The sequence below is a fragment of the Trichomonas vaginalis genome, chromosome II, assembly GCF_026262505.1.
Source record: "Trichomonas vaginalis G3 chromosome II, whole genome shotgun sequence".
NCBI classification, from domain to species: Eukaryota; Parabasalia; order Trichomonadida; family Trichomonadidae; genus Trichomonas; species Trichomonas vaginalis.
The window spans coordinates 2,031,342-2,049,881 of NC_067204.1; the positions used below are offsets into that span (position 1 = coordinate 2,031,342).

Consider the following 18,540-nt stretch of genomic DNA (forward strand, 5'->3'; position numbering starts at 1 on the left):
AGTAAAATGGTTTCTTCAGTAAGATAGGAAACTTCTTTCGAAATGTTGGAAGAGGTATATGGAATGGAATAAAAACCGTAGGAAGAGGAATTTGGAACGGAGTCAAAAATATTGGTAAAAGAGTAGGTCAGTTCGTTGGTATTATACCTAAAGACCCTGAACCAGAAGAACAAGCTCCTGTTATACAACAGCCTGAACCTGCACCACAGTCTAGTTGGCAACCAAATCCAACACCTCAACCGTATTAAAAAATTATATTTTTACCGTTCGATAGTAGTTGTATATGAAACTAAGTTCTAAGTAAAACACATGGTATAATGGAATTATTCTTTTTCTTCCATCTGTAGTAAACCATACTTGAAAGTCTGAAATACTTCCACTTGGTGGTTCGTATAACTTTGTAGGTTTTTCGTAAAAGTCATTTGCCAAGCATAAGAAAGAGTTTTGGGCGCCAGAAAATGAAGCATGAACAATAATAGCATCTTGGTCGAAAACATCTTTAAATAAATATGGTTCATCTCTTGCATATCGACTGTAATATTTGCTAAAGGAAGTTCGACTTTCTGATTTAACATTCTTTGCAAATAATACCATGACATTGCAGTGAATTCTGTATATATTTGTTCGTCTTTATTTGGATTGTTTTCGTAGATTTGAAATGACACTTGTGAATTTTGTTTGTCATATACAATTCTCACATAAAGTGTGCTCTCGGTATTTGCATATTCATCAGCATATTTTGCATAACATGAATTTATTTTATCTTCTATATTTTTTAACGCAGTCTGTAGAGAAGATGAAAGGTCAACTTGTATTAGCTCAATTTCTTCCCACATTTTTCGTTTCCCTTCAGATATATAATCTATATGAAACCTTACAATAAATGGAAAACTTTTATCTTCTACAGACACAAACTTCATTCTACGAAAGCCAATAGCTTTTGTGACAGATGGGTCTCTTAGCCATCTTAATGGGTAGTCAAAACGATAGCCTTCATGCTTTACGGTCTCTGTCTCAAACTTTTGACCGACATTAGTAAAAAGTTCATCTAATGGTTTAGTTGTAGCAACTCTTGAATTTTCTTTTTCTATTGGAAGCATATTTTATCTATAATAAAAATGTCAAATGAAACAGCGTCTATGAGAGAAATACAACACAACCGACAACTCATTGTGCAAGCTCTAAATAAGAACACAACAAACTTTTCAAACTATTCTAAGATATCTGAGTCATTGAAAGAAGGAAACTTAAAACTGACATTAAACCCTTTAACAGATGAGTTTCTGTTTCAAGACAATAAGAACCATACTGTCTGTATAAATCCAACAAAAGGAACTTTAAACGAGAAACCTATAAATGAACTTCTTTTGAAAGCAGATGTTGACAACAAAGCTGACAAAGAATATGTAGACGATGCAATAGCAAAAGAAGAAGAAAGAGCTAACAATGCTTATGCAACAAAAGAACATACTCATCCTGAACTAGCAGACAAAACATATGTTGACAATAAAATGTCAAGTGAAGTGACAAGAGCTGAAAACGAATATTCTAAAAAGACTCATACACATTCTATATCTGAAATAACAGACTTAAACGTTAGCCTTGAAAAGAAAGCGGATGAGGAATATGTGGCTAGTAAGTTAGAGAAGAAAGCGGATAAGGAATATGTGGATGAAAAAGATAATGAAATTATAGAAAGGGCTGAATGGTATCATGAATGGACATCGAAGATTTTAAAAACTAAAGCTGATACAGGATGGGTTTCAGGATGTTTAGACCTTAAAGCAGATAAAACTTATGTTAACGATGAGTTAGAGAAGAAAGCAAATAAGACTCATACACATACAAGTTTTACAACTTTTACAGCAGACGACATAATATTGAACTTTGACCTTGGTTCAAGTGCACCATTAGAAAATCCGAGTACAAGCGTAAAAGATACACTAAACAGTTTAGATAACAGTTGCAGGAACATTGAAAGTCATGCCAGAAACTTTGAAGCACATGAACTACCCGCAATGTTAGATAAGAAAGCAGACAAAACAGAGCTTCAAACATTAAAGACAGAAATACTTCAAACATTATATCCTATAGGCTCTATTTATACGTCAATGAACTCAACAAATCCAGAAACAGTTCTGGGTTTTGGAACTTGGACTCAAATAGTCGACAGGTTTTTGTATTGTGCAAACTCTTCAAAGGAAACAGGTGGAAGTAAAACGATTTCAGGTGCAAATTTACCTGCACACAGTCACTACATAGATTTAAGTACATCTCAAGCAGGTTGGCATAGTCATAGATATATTGGTTGGTCAGGAATGACAAAAGGTAAAGGATATGATGTTAAAGACGACGTTAAGTTTGCTATAAATGGTTACTGGAGTGACACTCAGGGAGATGGAAACCATACACATTTCGTTTCAGGATATACACAAACAACGGGACAAAGTAAAGACTACATGCCACCTTACATGACAGTTTACGCATGGTATAGAAATGCTTAGTCGTCATTTTCAACTTCTTTAGCATATTCGTCAGGAGTTGTCTTATATTTGTTAGGAACTGTCTTTGAAAGTATACCACCTTGAACTTTGACAAGTTTGAAACGAGGTCTGACAATAGTAGTTTTATCTTCTGCTTGCAGTGTGTACATTTTGCCATGTTTGCCTAAAACTTCATAATATTCTCTTGTATACTTTCTTCTATTTTACGAACACGAATGTGAGTACCTGTCGGGTTCCCATTGTTGTCATAGTCAATAGTATTTTCATATGGGTCGCGTTTAGGTATTTCTATTTTTACTTTGTCACCTTTTCTGAAGTTTGAAGCCCGGCATTCTTTCTTGTTTGTCTCTTTTGACTAAATTATTAAATATATAGTCTTCTCTCTAAGTCAGGGTTGTTTTTCATTTCTTCCGGGGAGTGGTTTCCCAAACCTTTTTGTTTACGGCTATTGGAAATATTTAAAACTTGTCTCATCTTTGCCATGGAGAAGTGTCTATAATTTGTCGTCATATGACATTCATTTGCTTCACCACATTGTGGTTGGTTTAAGTCTCTTAACATTTTTATACATCCGTCAATGACACCAAAGAGCAGAATGGTTTTGGTCGACAATGAAATATTGGTTTACATTTTTTGAACGCAGATAGTTTTTTACATCATCTGATTTGAAAGAACTTTCACAGTCAGATGTCAGTTTTGTTGGATGGTATTTGTCAACGAATATTGTCAAAGCTGCTAAGATATCTAAATAGCTTTTGGACTGTAATGGTATGGCTTCACAGTATCTTGTGTTGACCGACAAATATTAGCCAGTATGGTGGTCCATCTGTTCTAACTCTCGGAATGTTTTCCAAGATATCCATAAACCAAGCATTTGGTGTTGAACTAAGATTTTTATCATGAGTGCTTTCTTTGTCGCTTTAGAACATAGGGTCCTTGTTTGGATTCGTCATTTTTTATCCTATAAGAAATGGGTTTATTTGGCGCATTAGCAGGAGTTGCATCCAGATTTTTGCCCGCAGTGGAACAATAGCCAGAGGTGTATTTGGAGTTGGAAGGAAGATTTTGAGTACATTAGGTATACTTAAAGAGAAAGCACAACCTATTATACAAACTGTACAGAAAGGTTGGGATGTAGCACGAGATGCAACAAATCTTATTCCAAATCCTGAAACAAGAGGAAAAGTTCAAGGATGGATGGACAATGTAGGAAGACAAGCAGGAAACTATTATTAACAAAGCAAAGACTACTATAACCAAGCAGGACACTATATGGACCAAGGTGAAAGATTCTTTAACAGAGGATATAAACCATGCACAACAATGGGTAAACAATAACCAACCTCAACCGCCTCAAACGTGGGGAATGTAAAGTTTTTTACTGAGATGAAATGAACTACAGCATTGAGACAAATGGTTCAAATGGATTTGTCGGCTTCCAGCAGTTACACAACGTGTTTGTCAAGTTCTTCCTATACCTCAGGAAGTTTTAGACCGACTTAAAAAAACAACAACAACCAGTTGAAAACAAACCAAACTAAAATTTTTTACTGAGATGAAATGACCGAAGAAGTTGAAACGGTAGATTTGACACCACAAACAAAAAGTTCAGAACCATTGTCAAAACCTGTCAAAGAACTTACAGATGAAGAGAAAAATTCAATAATAGAAAGTGCCAGGTCTGGAAATACAAACCCTAACTACAAAGTCACTTTTCATAAAAATGGAACGGCAAGTATCTCAAAAAAAGAAACAGACTCTCACAAATAAAATATTGAAGTCTGAAGGAGCTTTCGAGACAACAGATGGAAAAGTTTACTTCACTGACCAACAGTTCATTTATAGAACATCTCATTGACTTAGAGTCGAAATATTCTAAACTTTACAACAAACACAAAAAGTTGAAAGGAAAACAAAAACAAATGGCATATGATATTTATGAAGATGTTGACGACACAACTGTTCCTGCAAGTGAAGTAAAGTCAGAGAAACCGAAAAGTGACGAAAAACCGATAGAGAAGAAAAACCAAAAACTGAAATAAACCAAAACCAAAGTTTAGTTTGGAAACTAAACCAAGTCAACCTTCATTAGCTGGTATGGGTTGGCGTCAAAGACTTATGGCAGCAGGCGTTATGTAAAGTAAAGAAAAAAATATTTTTTATTTTTATAAAAATGCCCCCATATAGAATGGATAGAAAATCTGCTAGAATAAAAGCAGAGTTGCAAAGATATGGTTGGAGAGTTTCGAAGAATTTTAAATATAGGAAGGGAAGACCCATAAAAGTCTATGACAAATTGTCTGGTCTTCGCTACGAAATGGATTTGGAAACAGCACGTGCAAATTATCCAAACAGACTAGAGAGGTTAGAAGAAGAACGTCTTATGGACATGCCTTTCGATGTGTTAAACATTGCATGAAGTAAAAATTTATTTTTTAAAAAGGACATTTTTTAAATTTTATTTGAAATGTACGCTGAGTTTGTTGGAGAAGACGTTGGGAAACTTGTTTGTTAGATGAGAAATATGAAATGGCATACCATTTTAAAACAATATATTTTACATAATATTAAATGCTTCAGGTTGAAAAACAAAGAACAAAAGTAGCAGATACAAAACCGTTAGACTATATCTTTACAAATGCTGGTTAGGACTATTTCAGATGAAGAAATTTTTCATCCCGAGTATACAGGTTTGACTATCCAATTCGTTGGCTTCAAAGTCCTTTCAGATGCAAAGGCAATAGGATTTAGAAGAGTTTTGTTTTCAAATAGAACTAACACATTTATGTTCGCAGTATATTTTCATGGGCAGTATAAAGGTTCTGATGGTCTAATAGACAAATTTGACGAAATGAGAATCTTTACAGTTCGTTCAGACGAAAGTCTTGAGAAAACTCTAAATGACTTTCAAACTCAAATGAACAAATATTATTGGGAATTTCAAGAAAAATACGACTCTTTACTAAATGGAACATACTATCTGAAACTAGAATATGACAAGATGAACTCCACCGTTTCATTTCAAAAGATTGAAATTAACCCTCCAAGAGATACAGAGTTTTTATTTTGGAAAGTAGACAAACGTTCTTGGGCACAATTTCTTCGGTTACTAAACCAGAACGAACCATTACCACCAGATGGTCCATTTCAATTTATACTTCCACCAGCAGATTTGACAGTTTATAGAAACGTGTTTGACCCTCAAAATGTTATGTGTCATGCAAGTTTCAGTTCAAGCAACAATAGTTTTCTATGTATTGGTAAGGACTTTTATGACTTTGCTTCTAAATTTCTACGAACCACCTAGTAACAGTTTCTCTGACTTTCAAGTTTGGTTCACAACAAATGGTGTGCAACATATTATTCCATTGTACTATGACTTTTATCTCGAATTGTCTTTCATATATAACTACGGAAAAGTGCTGAAAAAGTATTGAAAAATAATGTTTATGTTAGCATGTTAGATCTAACACGTTTTCTAACCACTTTTCTAACATCGTAGAAAACTCATGAAAACAATTTATTTTTGACACTTTCACAAAAAACATAAAAAGTGCAGTTAAACGTTAAAGGTTTACTGAACTGGTTGGATGTCGCCTTCACAGGTTATGTAGAATGGTTGACCCGAGAAGTGGAACAGTGCTCTGAGAATTTGTATAATTCGTGGAATTGGACTCTCTCTGTTTGGAAGTAGTATCCAAGGACGCTTGGCAAAGAACTTTATAATGGCTTCCTTCTTTGCTTGCTTTATGTCGTCGTAGGCTGTCCCGTCTGGTATTTGAATTGGAATTCCAGTCGAAGTCTCGAGATTCAAGGCAGCCCTTCCAGAAATAGTGGTGAACTTGACCTTGGGCTTCATGACCTTGCGCAAGTAGTCTTTGACGCAGTCGTTAATTTCAATTAGGTAAATTGCCTCGTCGGTAGGTTCGACCTCGACCATTGCTACTGTCAGTAAAAGTACTGCTACTGTCAGTAAAAGTACTGCTACTGTCAGAAAAAGTACTGCTACTGTCAGTAAAAGTACTGCTACTGTCAGTAAAAGTACTGCTACTGTCAGTAAAAGTACTGCTACTGTCAGTAAAAAGGAAAATTTGAGAGGTTTTCGACGATAAAGTACTGCTACTGTCAGTAAAAGTACTGCTACTGTCAGTAAAAGTACTGCTACTGTCAGTAAAAGTACTGCTACTGTCAGAAAAAGTACTGCTACTGTCAGTAAAAGTACTGCTACTGTCAGTAGCAGTACTGCTAGTAGCAGAGATTTTTATCGTTGTGGTCCGACGGTTAAGCCACAAACGAATGTCCCACGTCCCACCAACCGAGTCCATTCCCAAACCAGAGGAACCTAAAGAACCACAACAGTCTCCTCAGCAACCTCAGTTCCAGCAAGTACCTCCGAATTTCTACCAATTTCCACCTCAAGGTTACTACCCACCACAAGGCTTCCCGAACTACCCTCCTCTGCCTATGCCTTACTTCCCCAACCCTTGGATGTTCCAGCAAGCTCCACCCCAGCAATTCCAATCTCAGTCCAAATCGAAGAGAGACCAAGAGTTCGAAGAAGGTCTGAACCGTTTACGCAAAGAGTATGCCACAGCTCCAATTGAGAGAAAGTTGTTCCCGGACCAAAAATATAATTTATGTTAGCATGTTAGATCTAACACGTTTTCTAACCTCTTGAATTTTCATGACTTCTTCGTAAATGTTTTGTGAAGAATATAGCAACAGTCTGAATTCCGACGGTTGCTTTTTATACAAAATTCATGCAGGAAATTCTTGAGTTTTGGTTGAAAGAATACGGTGGAGCCAAAAGTGGCTCGACCTCAAAACAAGCATTTTATGAGCTTACTAAGGGTGTTATGAATGAATTCAAATGTATTTACATACATCCTGACCTCGTTCATTTTGTTGCTGAATTCAGCAAAAATAAAGTTTATGTTAGAATGTTAGATCTCACCTGTTTTCTCACCTGTTTTCTAACATGGTCTAAAACTCTCGAAAATCATGAAATTTACACCAAAAATAAAGTTTATGTTAGAATGTGAGATCTCACCTGTTTTTTCACCTCTTTTTTCACCTCTTGAATTTTCATGACTTCTTCGTAAATGTTTTGTCAAGACTTCTTCGTAAATGTTTTTTCACCTCTTTTCTAACCTCTTGAATTTTCATGACTTCTTCGTAAATGTTTTGTCAAGACTTCTTCGTAATGAGTGTAAAGGACCCAAAAATAAAGTTAGTTTTATTTTATTTATTTTGTATAAAAGATATGATTTCAGGGATTTTTTTGACGAAGTGTAAACCTTCACTTCGTCAAAAAATAACAGTTATCTAATGAAAAAGTGTCATTTTATTTTATTTATTTTGTATAAAAGATATGATTTCAGGGATTTTTTTGACGAAGTGTAAACCTTCACTTCGTCAAAAAATAACAGTTATCTAATGAAAAAGTGTCATTTTATTTTATTTATTTTGTATAAAAGATATGATTTCAGGGATTTTTTTGACGAAGTGTAACCTTCACTTCGTCAAAAATAACAGTTATCTAATGAAAAAGTGTCATTTTTTTGTATTGACGAGAATGTCGGTAGTGTTAGATCTAACACGTTTTCTAACACGTTTTCTAACCTCTTGAATTTTCATGACTTCTTCGTAAATGTTTTGTCAAGACTTCTTCGTAATGAGTGTAAAGGACCCAAAAATAAAGTTTATGTTAGAATGTTAGATCTCACCTGTTTTTTCACCTCTTTTTTCACCTCTTGAATTTTCATGAATTTTCCCGAAATAAAAAATAAAGTTAGTTTTATTTTTTTTTATTTTTTTATTTTGTATAAAAAAATAAAAATGTCAACAATCGGCACAACAACAATTCAAACAACAGCACCAAACTCGTTAGTCATGAATCCAACATCTATGTTAGTAGAAATGAAAAGCTTCATTCCTTCTTCATATACTTTTGAAACAGAAATCCAGAAGATTAAAGCAAGAACTTTTACACATGTAATTAGACTGTAGTGCGAAAGATGAAACAAATGAACAGTATCTTTATGAAATTGCAGGACATTATTGACCATTACCCAAATTGCCTGAAATCCAACAACAAAAGTCACTATTCCTGAATTCGACGAAATTGAAGTCAAAGCAACTGACTCAGTAGAAATAAAGAAGTTCATTACGAAAGGTAAACTATGAGTTTCTAGGATTTCATTGCAACCATAAGGTTATGGACAAAGATTGCGATATGGTATATAAGAATGTTTCTGACATATATAAATCTGAAGAATTTAAGACCTACGACAACTTTGTTTCGTTAGTTGCTGAATGTGTATGGCAGATAAGAGATAAAGATAGAAGAGGCAAAGTATGGAACAAACAAATAAGACCCGCTATGTTTGAGATGAAGAGAGCAATTGACGCTTTAGTTGTTTTAGCTGGTAAGGTTTCAGAATATAACGCAAAAATGAACCCGCAATGTTCTAAATGTAAAGCAGCAATGAGGAGATATAACTACTCCGTCAAAGAGATAGAAAGAATGAGAAACGACTATGCAGATTTAAAGAAAGAAGCAGAAAAACCAGCAGAAGATAAAATGGACATGTTAGAATTTCTGAACAAAAACTATCCAACAGCAGAAGATTCCTTCTATCTGACGTCAAGAAGAAATATAAAGAAACCTTCGGTATCGTTAAAACATTCGATGTACTAAAAGAAGAAATAGAGGCTACAAAACTGTTTAAAGTCATGAACCATCGCAACATATACCATGTAAAACGCTTGTAAATAGTTATGTTAGAAAACAGGTGAGAAAACGTGTTAGATCTAACATGCTAACATAAAATATATTTTTGCTGAATTCCGTATGAAATTCATGAGTTTTGTGTGTTTTAGACCATGTTAGAAAACGTGTTAGAAAACGTGTTAGAAAACGTGTTAGATCTAACATGCTAACATAAAATATATTTTTGGTCATTTACAATGAAGTCTTGACAAAACATTTAAGTTCGATGAAGTCTTGAAATTTCATGAGTTTTGTGTGTTTTAGACCATGTTAGAAAACAGGTGAAAAAACGTGTTAGATCTAACCATCTACCCTAAAATATATTTTTGCTGAAAAATGACCAAATTTCATGAGTTTTGTGTGTTTTAGACCATGTGAGAAAACAGGTGAAAAAACAGGTGAAATCTCACCTCTTCACCTAAAATATATTTTTTGCTGAAAAATGACCAAATTTCATGAATTTCCTTAAGACAGAAAAAATAAAGTTAGTTTTATTTTTATTTATTTTTTTATTTTGTATGTAAGAACAGAAATGACAAACATTGAGTTTGAAACAGTTAGAAAGATAGACAATGACACCAAAGTGGTTAGAATAGGTGATTTAAACGTAAGATACTCAAAGAAATACAACAAATATTCTTTGTCAGCGACATTTTGCGTTAAATACATTGCATGAAGTAAAAATTTATGAGTTTTGTATCATTAAAAAGTGACCATTTTTAAATTGGGTATTTTGCAGTGAAATGTACGCTGAGTTTGATTGGAGAAGACAGTTGGGAAACTTGTTTGTTAGATGAGACAGTTATTGAAATGGCATTTATCCATTTTAAAACAATATATTTTTACATAATTTAAAATGCTTCCGAGTATTGATAGTAAAACAAAGAAAAAAAGTAAGCAGATACAAAACCGTTAGAACTATATCTGGTTACAAATGCTGTAGGACTATTTCAGATGAAGAAATTTCCATCCGAGTATCACAGGGTGGTTGACTTTAATCCAATTCGTTGGTCTTCTAAAGTTTCAGATGCAAAGTGCAATAGGCATTTAGAGGAGTTTTTGTTTCTAAATAGAACAAACAGTTTAATGTTCGCCTATATTTTCATGGAGTAATAAAGGTCGTTGATTTGGTCTAATATGAAAGATCTTGCTCTGACGAAATGAAGATATCTGCTTTACAGGTTCGTTCAGACGAAAGTCTTGAGAAAACTCTAAATGACTTTCAACCAAATGAACAAATATTAACTCTTGGGAGTTTAGGTATATACGGAATTGAAACAAGTACGACTGCTTGTATGATGGACGACATACTATTGCGGGTGAAGGATCTAGAATATTTGACAAGATGAATATCTACTTGCCCACCGTTCATTTCAAGAGATATGATAATAAATTTAGCGTGCTCTCAAGATGAGTCACGAGGTTGTGGTAGTTTTAGTCTTGTGGAAAGTAGACAGAACCGTTTCTTGGGCACAACTTTCTTCGGTTTACTAAACCAGAAACGAACCAATTACCACCAGACATGCGTCCCAACTTTCAAATTTATACAATTACACTACCAGTCATGCGCTGGGTTTGAATAGGTTTTGATTATGGATTTACAGTGTTTGGATTCCTCAAAATGTTATGTGTCATGCAAGTTTCAGTTCAAGCAACAATAGTTTTTCTATGTATTGGTAAGGACTTTTATGAACTTTTGCTTCTAAATTCTACGACCACTAGTAACAGTTTTTCGTCTGACTTTCAAGTTTGGTTCACAACAAATGGTGTGCAACATATATTCAAATGATACTATGATTTTTATCCTCGATGTCTTTAATATATAACTACGGAAAAGTGCTGAAAAAAGATTTGAAAAATAATCGTTTATGTTTTAGCAATTGTTTAGATCTAACACGTTTTAACCACTTTTCTAACATCCGCATAGAAATACTCATGAAACAAATTTATTTTTTGGAACTTTCACAAAAACATAAAAAAGTGAAGTGGTACTTGAATGTTTGAATCAATTGGTTTACTGAAACTGAGGTCGTTGGGATGTTCGCTTCACAGGTTATGGTGAGAATGGTTGACCCGAGAAGTGGAAAGTGCTCTGAGAATTTGGTATAATTCGTGGAAATTGGACTCTCTCTGTTGTGGAATAGTATCCAAGGGAAGCACTTCGGCAAAGAACTTTATAATGGCTTCCTTCTTTGCTTGGCTTTATGTGTCGTAGGCTGTCACGTCTCTTGGTATTTGACTTGGAATTCCAGTCGAAGTCTCACGAGAATTCCAAGGCAGCCCTTCAGAATAGTGGTGAACTTGACCTTGCTCTTCATGAACCTTGCGCAAGTAGTCACTTTGACGCAGCTCGTTAATTTCAATTAGGTAAATTGCCTCGTCGGTAGGTTCGACCTCGACCATTGCCTACTGTTCAGTAAAGTACTGCTACTGTAGTAAAAGGTACTGCTACTGTCAGAACAAAGTACTGCTACTGTCGTATAAAGTACTGCTACTGCCCAGTAAAAGTTGCTACTGTCAGTAAAAAGCTACTTCTACTGATCAGTAAAAAGGAAAATTTTGAGAGGGTTTTTCGGTACGATATATGGTTTGACTGCGGTTCAGCTCTTTGCACGTCAGTAAAGATGACTAGCTACTGTCAGTTAGAAACGTACATGCTAGTTTCCCAAGTAAAAGGTACTGCATTTTGCTACTGGTCAGAAAAAGTACTGCTACTTTATGTCAGTAAATTATTATGTTCTACGCTGCTACTGTCCGTAGCAGTACTGCTAGTAAGTAGAGATTTTCTAAAAATCAGCCTTTGTGGCTTCCGAGGTTCAAGCACAAAGAATGTCCACGTTTTCCACCAACCGAGTCCGATTGTACACAGCCAAACGACAGAGGCGTGAAGCTTTAAAGAAACACATAACTCTCTCGGAACCTCAGTCTCCGCAAGTACCTCCGCATTGATTTTCTACCAATTTCCACCTCAAGGTTACTACGCACACAAGGCTTCCCGAACTACCCTCCTCTGCTATGCCTTACTTCCCAACCCTTGGAATGTTCCAGCAAGCTCCACCCACGCAATTCCTAATCTCAGTCCAATCGAAGAGAGACCAAGATTCGAAGAAGGTCCTGAACCGTATTACGCTAAAGGAAGTATGCCAACAGCTCGCAATTGAAGAGAGTGTTCCGGCCTGGACCAAAATTAATAATTTATGTTAGGCATGTTAGATCTAACACGTTTTCTAACCTCTTGAATTTTTCGGATGACATTCTTAGTAAATGTTTTTGTGAAGAATATAGCAACAGTTGAATTCCGACGTTTGCTTTTTATACAAAATTCATGGCAGGAAGTCTTGAGTTTTGGGTTGAAAAATACGGTGGTAGCCAAAAGTGGCTCGACCTCAAAAGCAGCATTTTTATGACTGTACTAAGGTGTTTATGATGACATTTCAATGTTATGTTGACAGTACAATCCTGACCCGTTTCATTTGTTGCTGAATGTTCAGCAAAAATAAAAGTTTATGACAATAATAGAAAGTGCCAGGTCTGGAAATACAAACCCTAACTACAAAGTCACTTTTCATAAAAATGGAACGGCTAGTATCTCAAAAAGAAACAGACTCTCACAAATAAAATATTGAAGTCTGAAGGAGCTTTCGAGACAACAGATGGAAAAGTTTACTTCACTGACCACAGTTCATTATAGAAACATCTCATTGACTTAGAGTCAAAATATTCTAAACTTTACAACAAACACAAAAAGTTGAAAGGAAAACAAAAAACAAATGGCATATGATATTTATGAAGATGTTGACGACACAACTGTTCCTGCAGGTAAAGTAAAGTCAGAGGAACCGAAAGTGACGAAAAACCGATAGAAGAAGAGAAACCAAAACTGAAAGATAAACCAAAACCAAAGTTTAGTTTCCAAACTAAACCAAGTCAACCTTCATTAGCTGGTATGGGTTGGCGTCAAAGACTTATGCAGCAGGCGGTTATGTAAAGTAAAGAAAAATATTTTTTTATTTTTATAAAATGCCCCCATATAGAATGGATAGAAAATCTGCTAGAATAAAAGCAGAGTTGCAAAGATATGGTTGGAGAGTTTCGAAGAAGTTTAAATATAAGAAAGGAAGACCCATAAAAGTCTATGACAAAACTGGCTGGTCTTCGCTACGAAATGGATTTGGAAACAGCACGTGCCAATTATCCAAACAGACTAGAGAGGTTAGAAGAAGAACGTCTTATGGACATGCCTTTCGATGTTAGTGAACCTCAAGTTGAAGGACACGACGGCTTTGCCAGATTCTACTGGAAACATGACGAACAATTGCATCCTTGAGAAGGAAAAAAGGAAAAGGTGAAGACGCACATGCTCCCATGGAAAGAACAAGATATGCATATGAAAAGTATCGTGAAGTTAGAAGTCAAATTACATCTGGTCGAACCTTTACAGTAAACTTTGACGAAGGAAAGAACAAAGAAGGCTTCATGGGTGTACTTGCTGCAATTCAAGACGGAAATAAGAAAGGACACAATCTCAGATTGACCATAACGGATTTGGATGGTCACATTTACTATGCAAATGGCAATGTCACAACAGCTGCAAAACTTCTTGACGCTTTCAAGACTACAAAGAGAGAACAAATGGTTGACTCCGACTCAGACATTTTGAATGCAATTGAAGGAATTGCAAGTGTCAAGTTCGAATGGTACCAACCTAACCCTCAAGCAGTCAGACAACATGCTGGATACTTCCCGTTCATAAATAAGTCTGACATTGACTTGACAAGGTATGGAATTTACAATTCAATTGAAACAATTGTCAACGAACCTTGCATTCTTACATGTCTCAGGAACTCTGGTCTTGTTACAGATGAGAAGATGAAGTATCTTGAGTCATGTGTGAAGACAAGGTACATTCTCAGAGGTCAATTGGCAAAAATTGCACCGTTGGCAAATGTCAATATCCGAGTCAACATACCTACAGCTAAAGGTTCTTCACATGACGACTATGTTGTTGAGTTCAATTTACCATGGTTGAAGATTGCAATTGTCCACAACCACTTCATGTTGAACGAAAGTCTTACAAACCCATTGTTCGGAAAGGCAAGTGCAACATTGTCAGAGCTGTAAACATTCTTTTCGAGAAAGGTTTGTTGGAACCAATTCCAGATGACAAGCTGACAGAAACTTTTGTACCAAAAGACGAAACAAACTTTTCACTGTTAGCAAGACCAAAAGTTGTTCCAGACAAAGTTCTAGTACAAAAGAAGTACACAATTCCAAAAGGAGTTGGATTGTTCGGATACCAACCTGAACCAGAAGAACTTCCAATGAGGTTGCAAGAACTTCAAGATGCTATAAAAAACTTCCATTGAGACATCCAATTGACGTCAAATTGTATTGGAGAGCATCTGAGTTAGGTCAGAAGGTTTTATATGAAACAGGTTGCTTCGACGATGTTTATGAGATAACAGGAGAAGTTTCTCAGAAGATAAGAGACTCACTTGAATTTCCACAAACTGGACCAATTGGTTGCGACAAGTTCGACTCAGATGAAAAGATATACTATGTCGACCTTAACGCTGCATACATGAGGTTTGTCCAATATATTCGACTGGAATTCCAAACGAAGATGGTGAGTTTCCGGGAAGGAACTATACAGTTGGAAAAGTCATACAACAACTGTATGATATTAGGAAAGCTTCAAACCCCAAACTTGCAATGACACTCAAATTGCTTATGAATTCGACATGGGGATATTCCATTAAGAAACCTCAGAGATGAAGAGTAAACATTATGAGAAGGTCGACAACTTTGTTGAAAGGTTTTCTCCTTTTGTTTTGAAGTACGAATTCACTCAAGGTCAAAGTGGCTTAGTAACCACATTAAAACCTATTGTCGAACATTGGTCTTACCCTCAGTTCGCAAAGGCAGTCCTTGACAACTACAACAAATTCTTCTCCGAAGTCAAATCCAAAGTGAAGGTTTACTATGAGAACATTGACGCACTCATGACGAACGAAGAAGGATACAACAAACTCATTGAAATGGGAATGGTCGGTGAAAAGATGGGCTGTTTTAAGCTAGATAAGGTATTTTCTGAAGTTCATGTAATATCGAAAAGGAAATATTGGGGCATACTTGAAGACGGCACAGAAATAAAACATTGCATGAAGTAAAAAATTTATTTTTAAAAAAGTGACATTTTTTAATTTTATTTGAAATGTACGCTGAGTTTGTTAGTGAACCTCAAGTTGAAGGAAACTTGTTTGTTAGATGAGAAATATGAAATGGCATACCATTTTAAAACAATATATTTTTACATATATTAAATGCTTCAGGTTGAAAAACAAAGAACAAAAGTAGCAGATACAAAACCGTTAGACTATATCTTTACAAATGCTGGTAGGACTATTTCAGATGAAGAAATTTCATCCCGAGCATACAGTTTTGACTATCCAATTCGTTGGCTTCAAAGTCCTTCAGATGCAAAGGCAATAGGATTTAGAAGAGTTTTGTTTTCAAATAGAACTAACGCATTTATGTTCGCAGTATATTTTCATGGGCAGTATAAAGGTTCTGGTGGTCTAATAGACAAATTTGACGAAATGAGGATCTTTACAGTTCGTTCAGACGAAGTCTTGAGAAAACTCTAAATGACTTTCAAACTCAAATGAACAAATATTATTGGGAATTTCAAGAAAAATACGACTCTTTACTAAATGGAACATACTATCTGAAACTAGAATATGACAAGATGAACTCCACCGTTTCATTTCAAAAGATTGAAATTAACCCTCCAAGAGATACAGAGTTTTTATATTGGAAAGTAGACAAACGTTCTTGGGCACAATTTCTTCGGTTACTAAACCAGAACGAACCATTACCACCAGATGGTCCATTTAAATTTATACTTCCACCAGCAGATTTGACAGTTTATAGAAACGTGTTTGACCCTCAAAATGTTATGTGTCATGCAAGTTTCAGTTCAAGCAACAATAGTTTTCTATGTATTGGTAAGGACTTTTATGACTTTGCTTCTAAATTCTACGAACCACCTAGTAACAGTTTCTCTGACTTTCAAGTTTGGTTCACAACAAATGGTGTGCAACATATTATTCCATTGTACTATGACTTTTATCTCGAATTGTCTTTCATATATAACTACGGAAAAGTGCTGAAAAAGTATTGAATGTGAAGATATTAGAAAATAACATTTTTTTCTAACATCGTAGAAAACTCATGAATTTGTCAAGACTTCATCGTACATGCTTTGTCAAGACTTCTTCGTAAATGTTTTGTCAAACATGAACGTAAATGTTTTGTCAAGACTTCTTCGTAAATGTTTTGTCAAGACTTCTTCGTAATGAGTGTAAAGGACCCAAAAATAAAGTTTAGGTGAAGAGGTGCGATCTCACCTCCTTTTTCACCTTTTTTTTCACTTCATGAATTTTCATGAATTTTCCCGAAATAAAAAATAAAGTTAGTTTTATTTTTTTTTATTTTTTTATTTTGTATGTAAGAACAGAAATGTCAACAATCGGCACAACAACAATTCAAACAACAGCACCAAACTCTTTAGTCATGAATCCTACGTCAATGTTAGTAGAAATGAAAAGCTTCATTCCTTCTTCATATACTTTCGAAACAAAAATCCAGAAGATAAAGCAAGAACTTTTAACATGTAATTTAGACTGTAGTGCGAAAGATGAAACAAATGAACAGTATCTTTATGAAATGCAGGACATTATTGACCATTTGCCTAAACTACCTGAAATTCAGCAGCAAAAGCTCACTATTCCTGAATTCGATGAAATAGAAGTGAAACCAACTGACTCAGTAGAAATAAAGAAGTTCATACGAAAGGTAAACTATGAGTTTCTAGGATTTCATTGCAACCATAAGGTTATGGACAAAGATTGCGATATGGTATATAAGAACATCTCTGACATATATAAATCTGAAGAATTTAAGACCTACGACAACTTTGTTTCGTTAGTTGCTGAATGTGTATGGCAGATAAGAGATAAAGATAGAAGAGGTAAGGTATGGAATGAACAGATAAAACCAGCAACTTTTGAGTTAAAGAAAACCATTGACGCCTTGGTTGTTTTAGCAGGTAAGGTTTCAGAATATAACGCAAAAATGAACCCGCAATGTTCTAAATGTAAAGCAGCAATGAGGAGATATAACTACTCCGTCAAAGAGATAGAACGTATGAGAAACGACTATGCAGACTTAAAGAAAGAAGCAGAGAAACCAGCAGAAGATAAAATGAACATGTTAGAATTTCTGAACAAAAACTATCCAACTGCTGACGATTTCCTTCTATCTGACGTCAAGAAGAAGTATAAAGAAACTTTCGGCATAGTTAAAACATTCGATATCCTCAGCGAAGAAATAGAAGCTACGAAATTGTTTAGGATTTCAAATATACATCGTACAATTCATGTAAAACGCTTGTAAATAGTTATGTGAAAAATTAGGTGAAAAAACAGGTGAGATCGCACCACTTCACCTAAAATATATTTTTACTGAAAAATGACCAAATTTCATGAATTTCCTTAAGACAGAAAAAATAAAGTTAGTTTTATTTTTATTTATTTTTTTATTTTGTATGTAAGAACAGAAATGTCAGTCGAAGCAAAAACGTTCACGAACAAATCTAATGGCGAAACATTCACAAAAGGTACTTATAACGGTATTGAAGTCTTACGTAGAGACAAGGATAGTTACATTAATGCAACAAATATGTGTCAGCAGTTTAGGAAAGACTTTAGAAAGTTGTTGGAAAATAAGTCCTGGGAAGAGTATTATAAGGCATTTTGTGAAGAATATAGCAACCGCCGGAATTCAGACGGTTGCTTTTTATACAAAATTCATGCCGGAATTCCTGATGAAATCAAACAGGTTAGAGGAACGTATGTAGACCCAAGACTTATAAACTATATAGCAATGTGGGCTTCTCCAAAATATTGCATAGCAGTTGGAAAAATTATGGACTCCATAGACAAGAAAGTTCATGAGAAATTAGATGAAGAAGAACTCGAAGATACAGTGGAGAATGCTAAACCTTTGTTCGAAGAAGAAGTTGGAAAAATGTGTGAAAAACAATTAGAACATGAACGTGAGATATATTATGGTTATAGAGATTCTCCATACGAACTAGACCAATGGGAACAAGAAGATTTAAGAGAGAATTTAGAGAATATGAACTCGCTAAGATAGCATTTGAAGCTGCAGAAAAGAAGTTAAAGTTTGGGTCGTTTTGTA

At 35.1% G+C, this 18,540-nt stretch overlaps 6 protein-coding genes and 5 pseudogenes across 11 annotated transcripts, besides 1 other annotated feature; all 11 read left to right on the forward strand.

Moving 5' to 3' along the window:
* Nucleotides 1-1,118: 1,118 nt before the first annotated feature.
* TVAGG3_0469610 (phage tail repeat-like family) lies at nt 1,119-2,504 on the forward strand (the record flags this gene model as incomplete). Its single annotated transcript, XM_051235452.1, has 1 exon — nt 1,119-2,504. The coding sequence occupies one exon, from the start codon at nt 1,119-1,121 to the stop codon at nt 2,502-2,504; it is 1,386 nt and encodes a 461-aa protein (XP_051093276.1).
* Nucleotides 1,119-18,540: part of a mobile genetic element that runs on past the window's edge.
* TVAGG3_0469630 (uncharacterized protein) lies at nt 4,693-4,923 on the forward strand (the record flags this gene model as incomplete). Its single annotated transcript, XM_051235453.1, has 1 exon — nt 4,693-4,923. One exon carries the CDS (start codon nt 4,693-4,695, stop codon nt 4,921-4,923), a length of 231 nt encoding a protein of 76 aa, XP_051093277.1.
* Nucleotides 5,290-5,709, forward strand: TVAGG3_0469640 (uncharacterized protein; the record flags this gene model as incomplete). The annotated part of the gene is made up of 1 exon (XM_051235454.1): nt 5,290-5,709. A coding segment is annotated over one exon (420 nt), but the record flags the coding sequence as incomplete, so codon positions are not given.
* On the forward strand, nt 6,801-7,148 carry TVAGG3_0469650 (uncharacterized protein; the record flags this gene model as incomplete). The annotated part of the gene is made up of 1 exon (XM_051235455.1): nt 6,801-7,148. One exon carries the CDS (start codon nt 6,801-6,803, stop codon nt 7,146-7,148), a length of 348 nt encoding a protein of 115 aa, XP_051093279.1.
* TVAGG3_0469660 lies at nt 8,722-9,278 on the forward strand (annotated as a pseudogene). Its single transcript has one exon. A coding segment is annotated over exon 1 (557 nt).
* On the forward strand, nt 13,312-13,621 carry TVAGG3_0469670 (annotated as a pseudogene). The gene has a single exon. A coding segment is annotated over exon 1 (310 nt).
* Nucleotides 13,642-14,686, forward strand: TVAGG3_0469680 (annotated as a pseudogene). The gene has a single exon. A coding segment is annotated over exon 1 (1,045 nt).
* Nucleotides 14,858-15,446, forward strand: TVAGG3_0469690 (annotated as a pseudogene). The gene has a single exon. A coding segment is annotated over exon 1 (589 nt).
* On the forward strand, nt 15,600-16,459 carry TVAGG3_0469700 (annotated as a pseudogene). The gene has a single exon. A coding segment is annotated over exon 1 (860 nt).
* Nucleotides 16,798-17,733, forward strand: TVAGG3_0469710 (organellar and viral DNA polymerase type B; the record flags this gene model as incomplete). Its single annotated transcript, XM_051235456.1, has 1 exon — nt 16,798-17,733. One exon carries the CDS (start codon nt 16,798-16,800, stop codon nt 17,731-17,733), a length of 936 nt encoding a protein of 311 aa, XP_051093280.1.
* Nucleotides 17,899-18,385, forward strand: TVAGG3_0469720 (uncharacterized protein; the record flags this gene model as incomplete). Its single annotated transcript, XM_051235457.1, has 1 exon — nt 17,899-18,385. A coding segment is annotated over one exon (487 nt), but the record flags the coding sequence as incomplete, so codon positions are not given.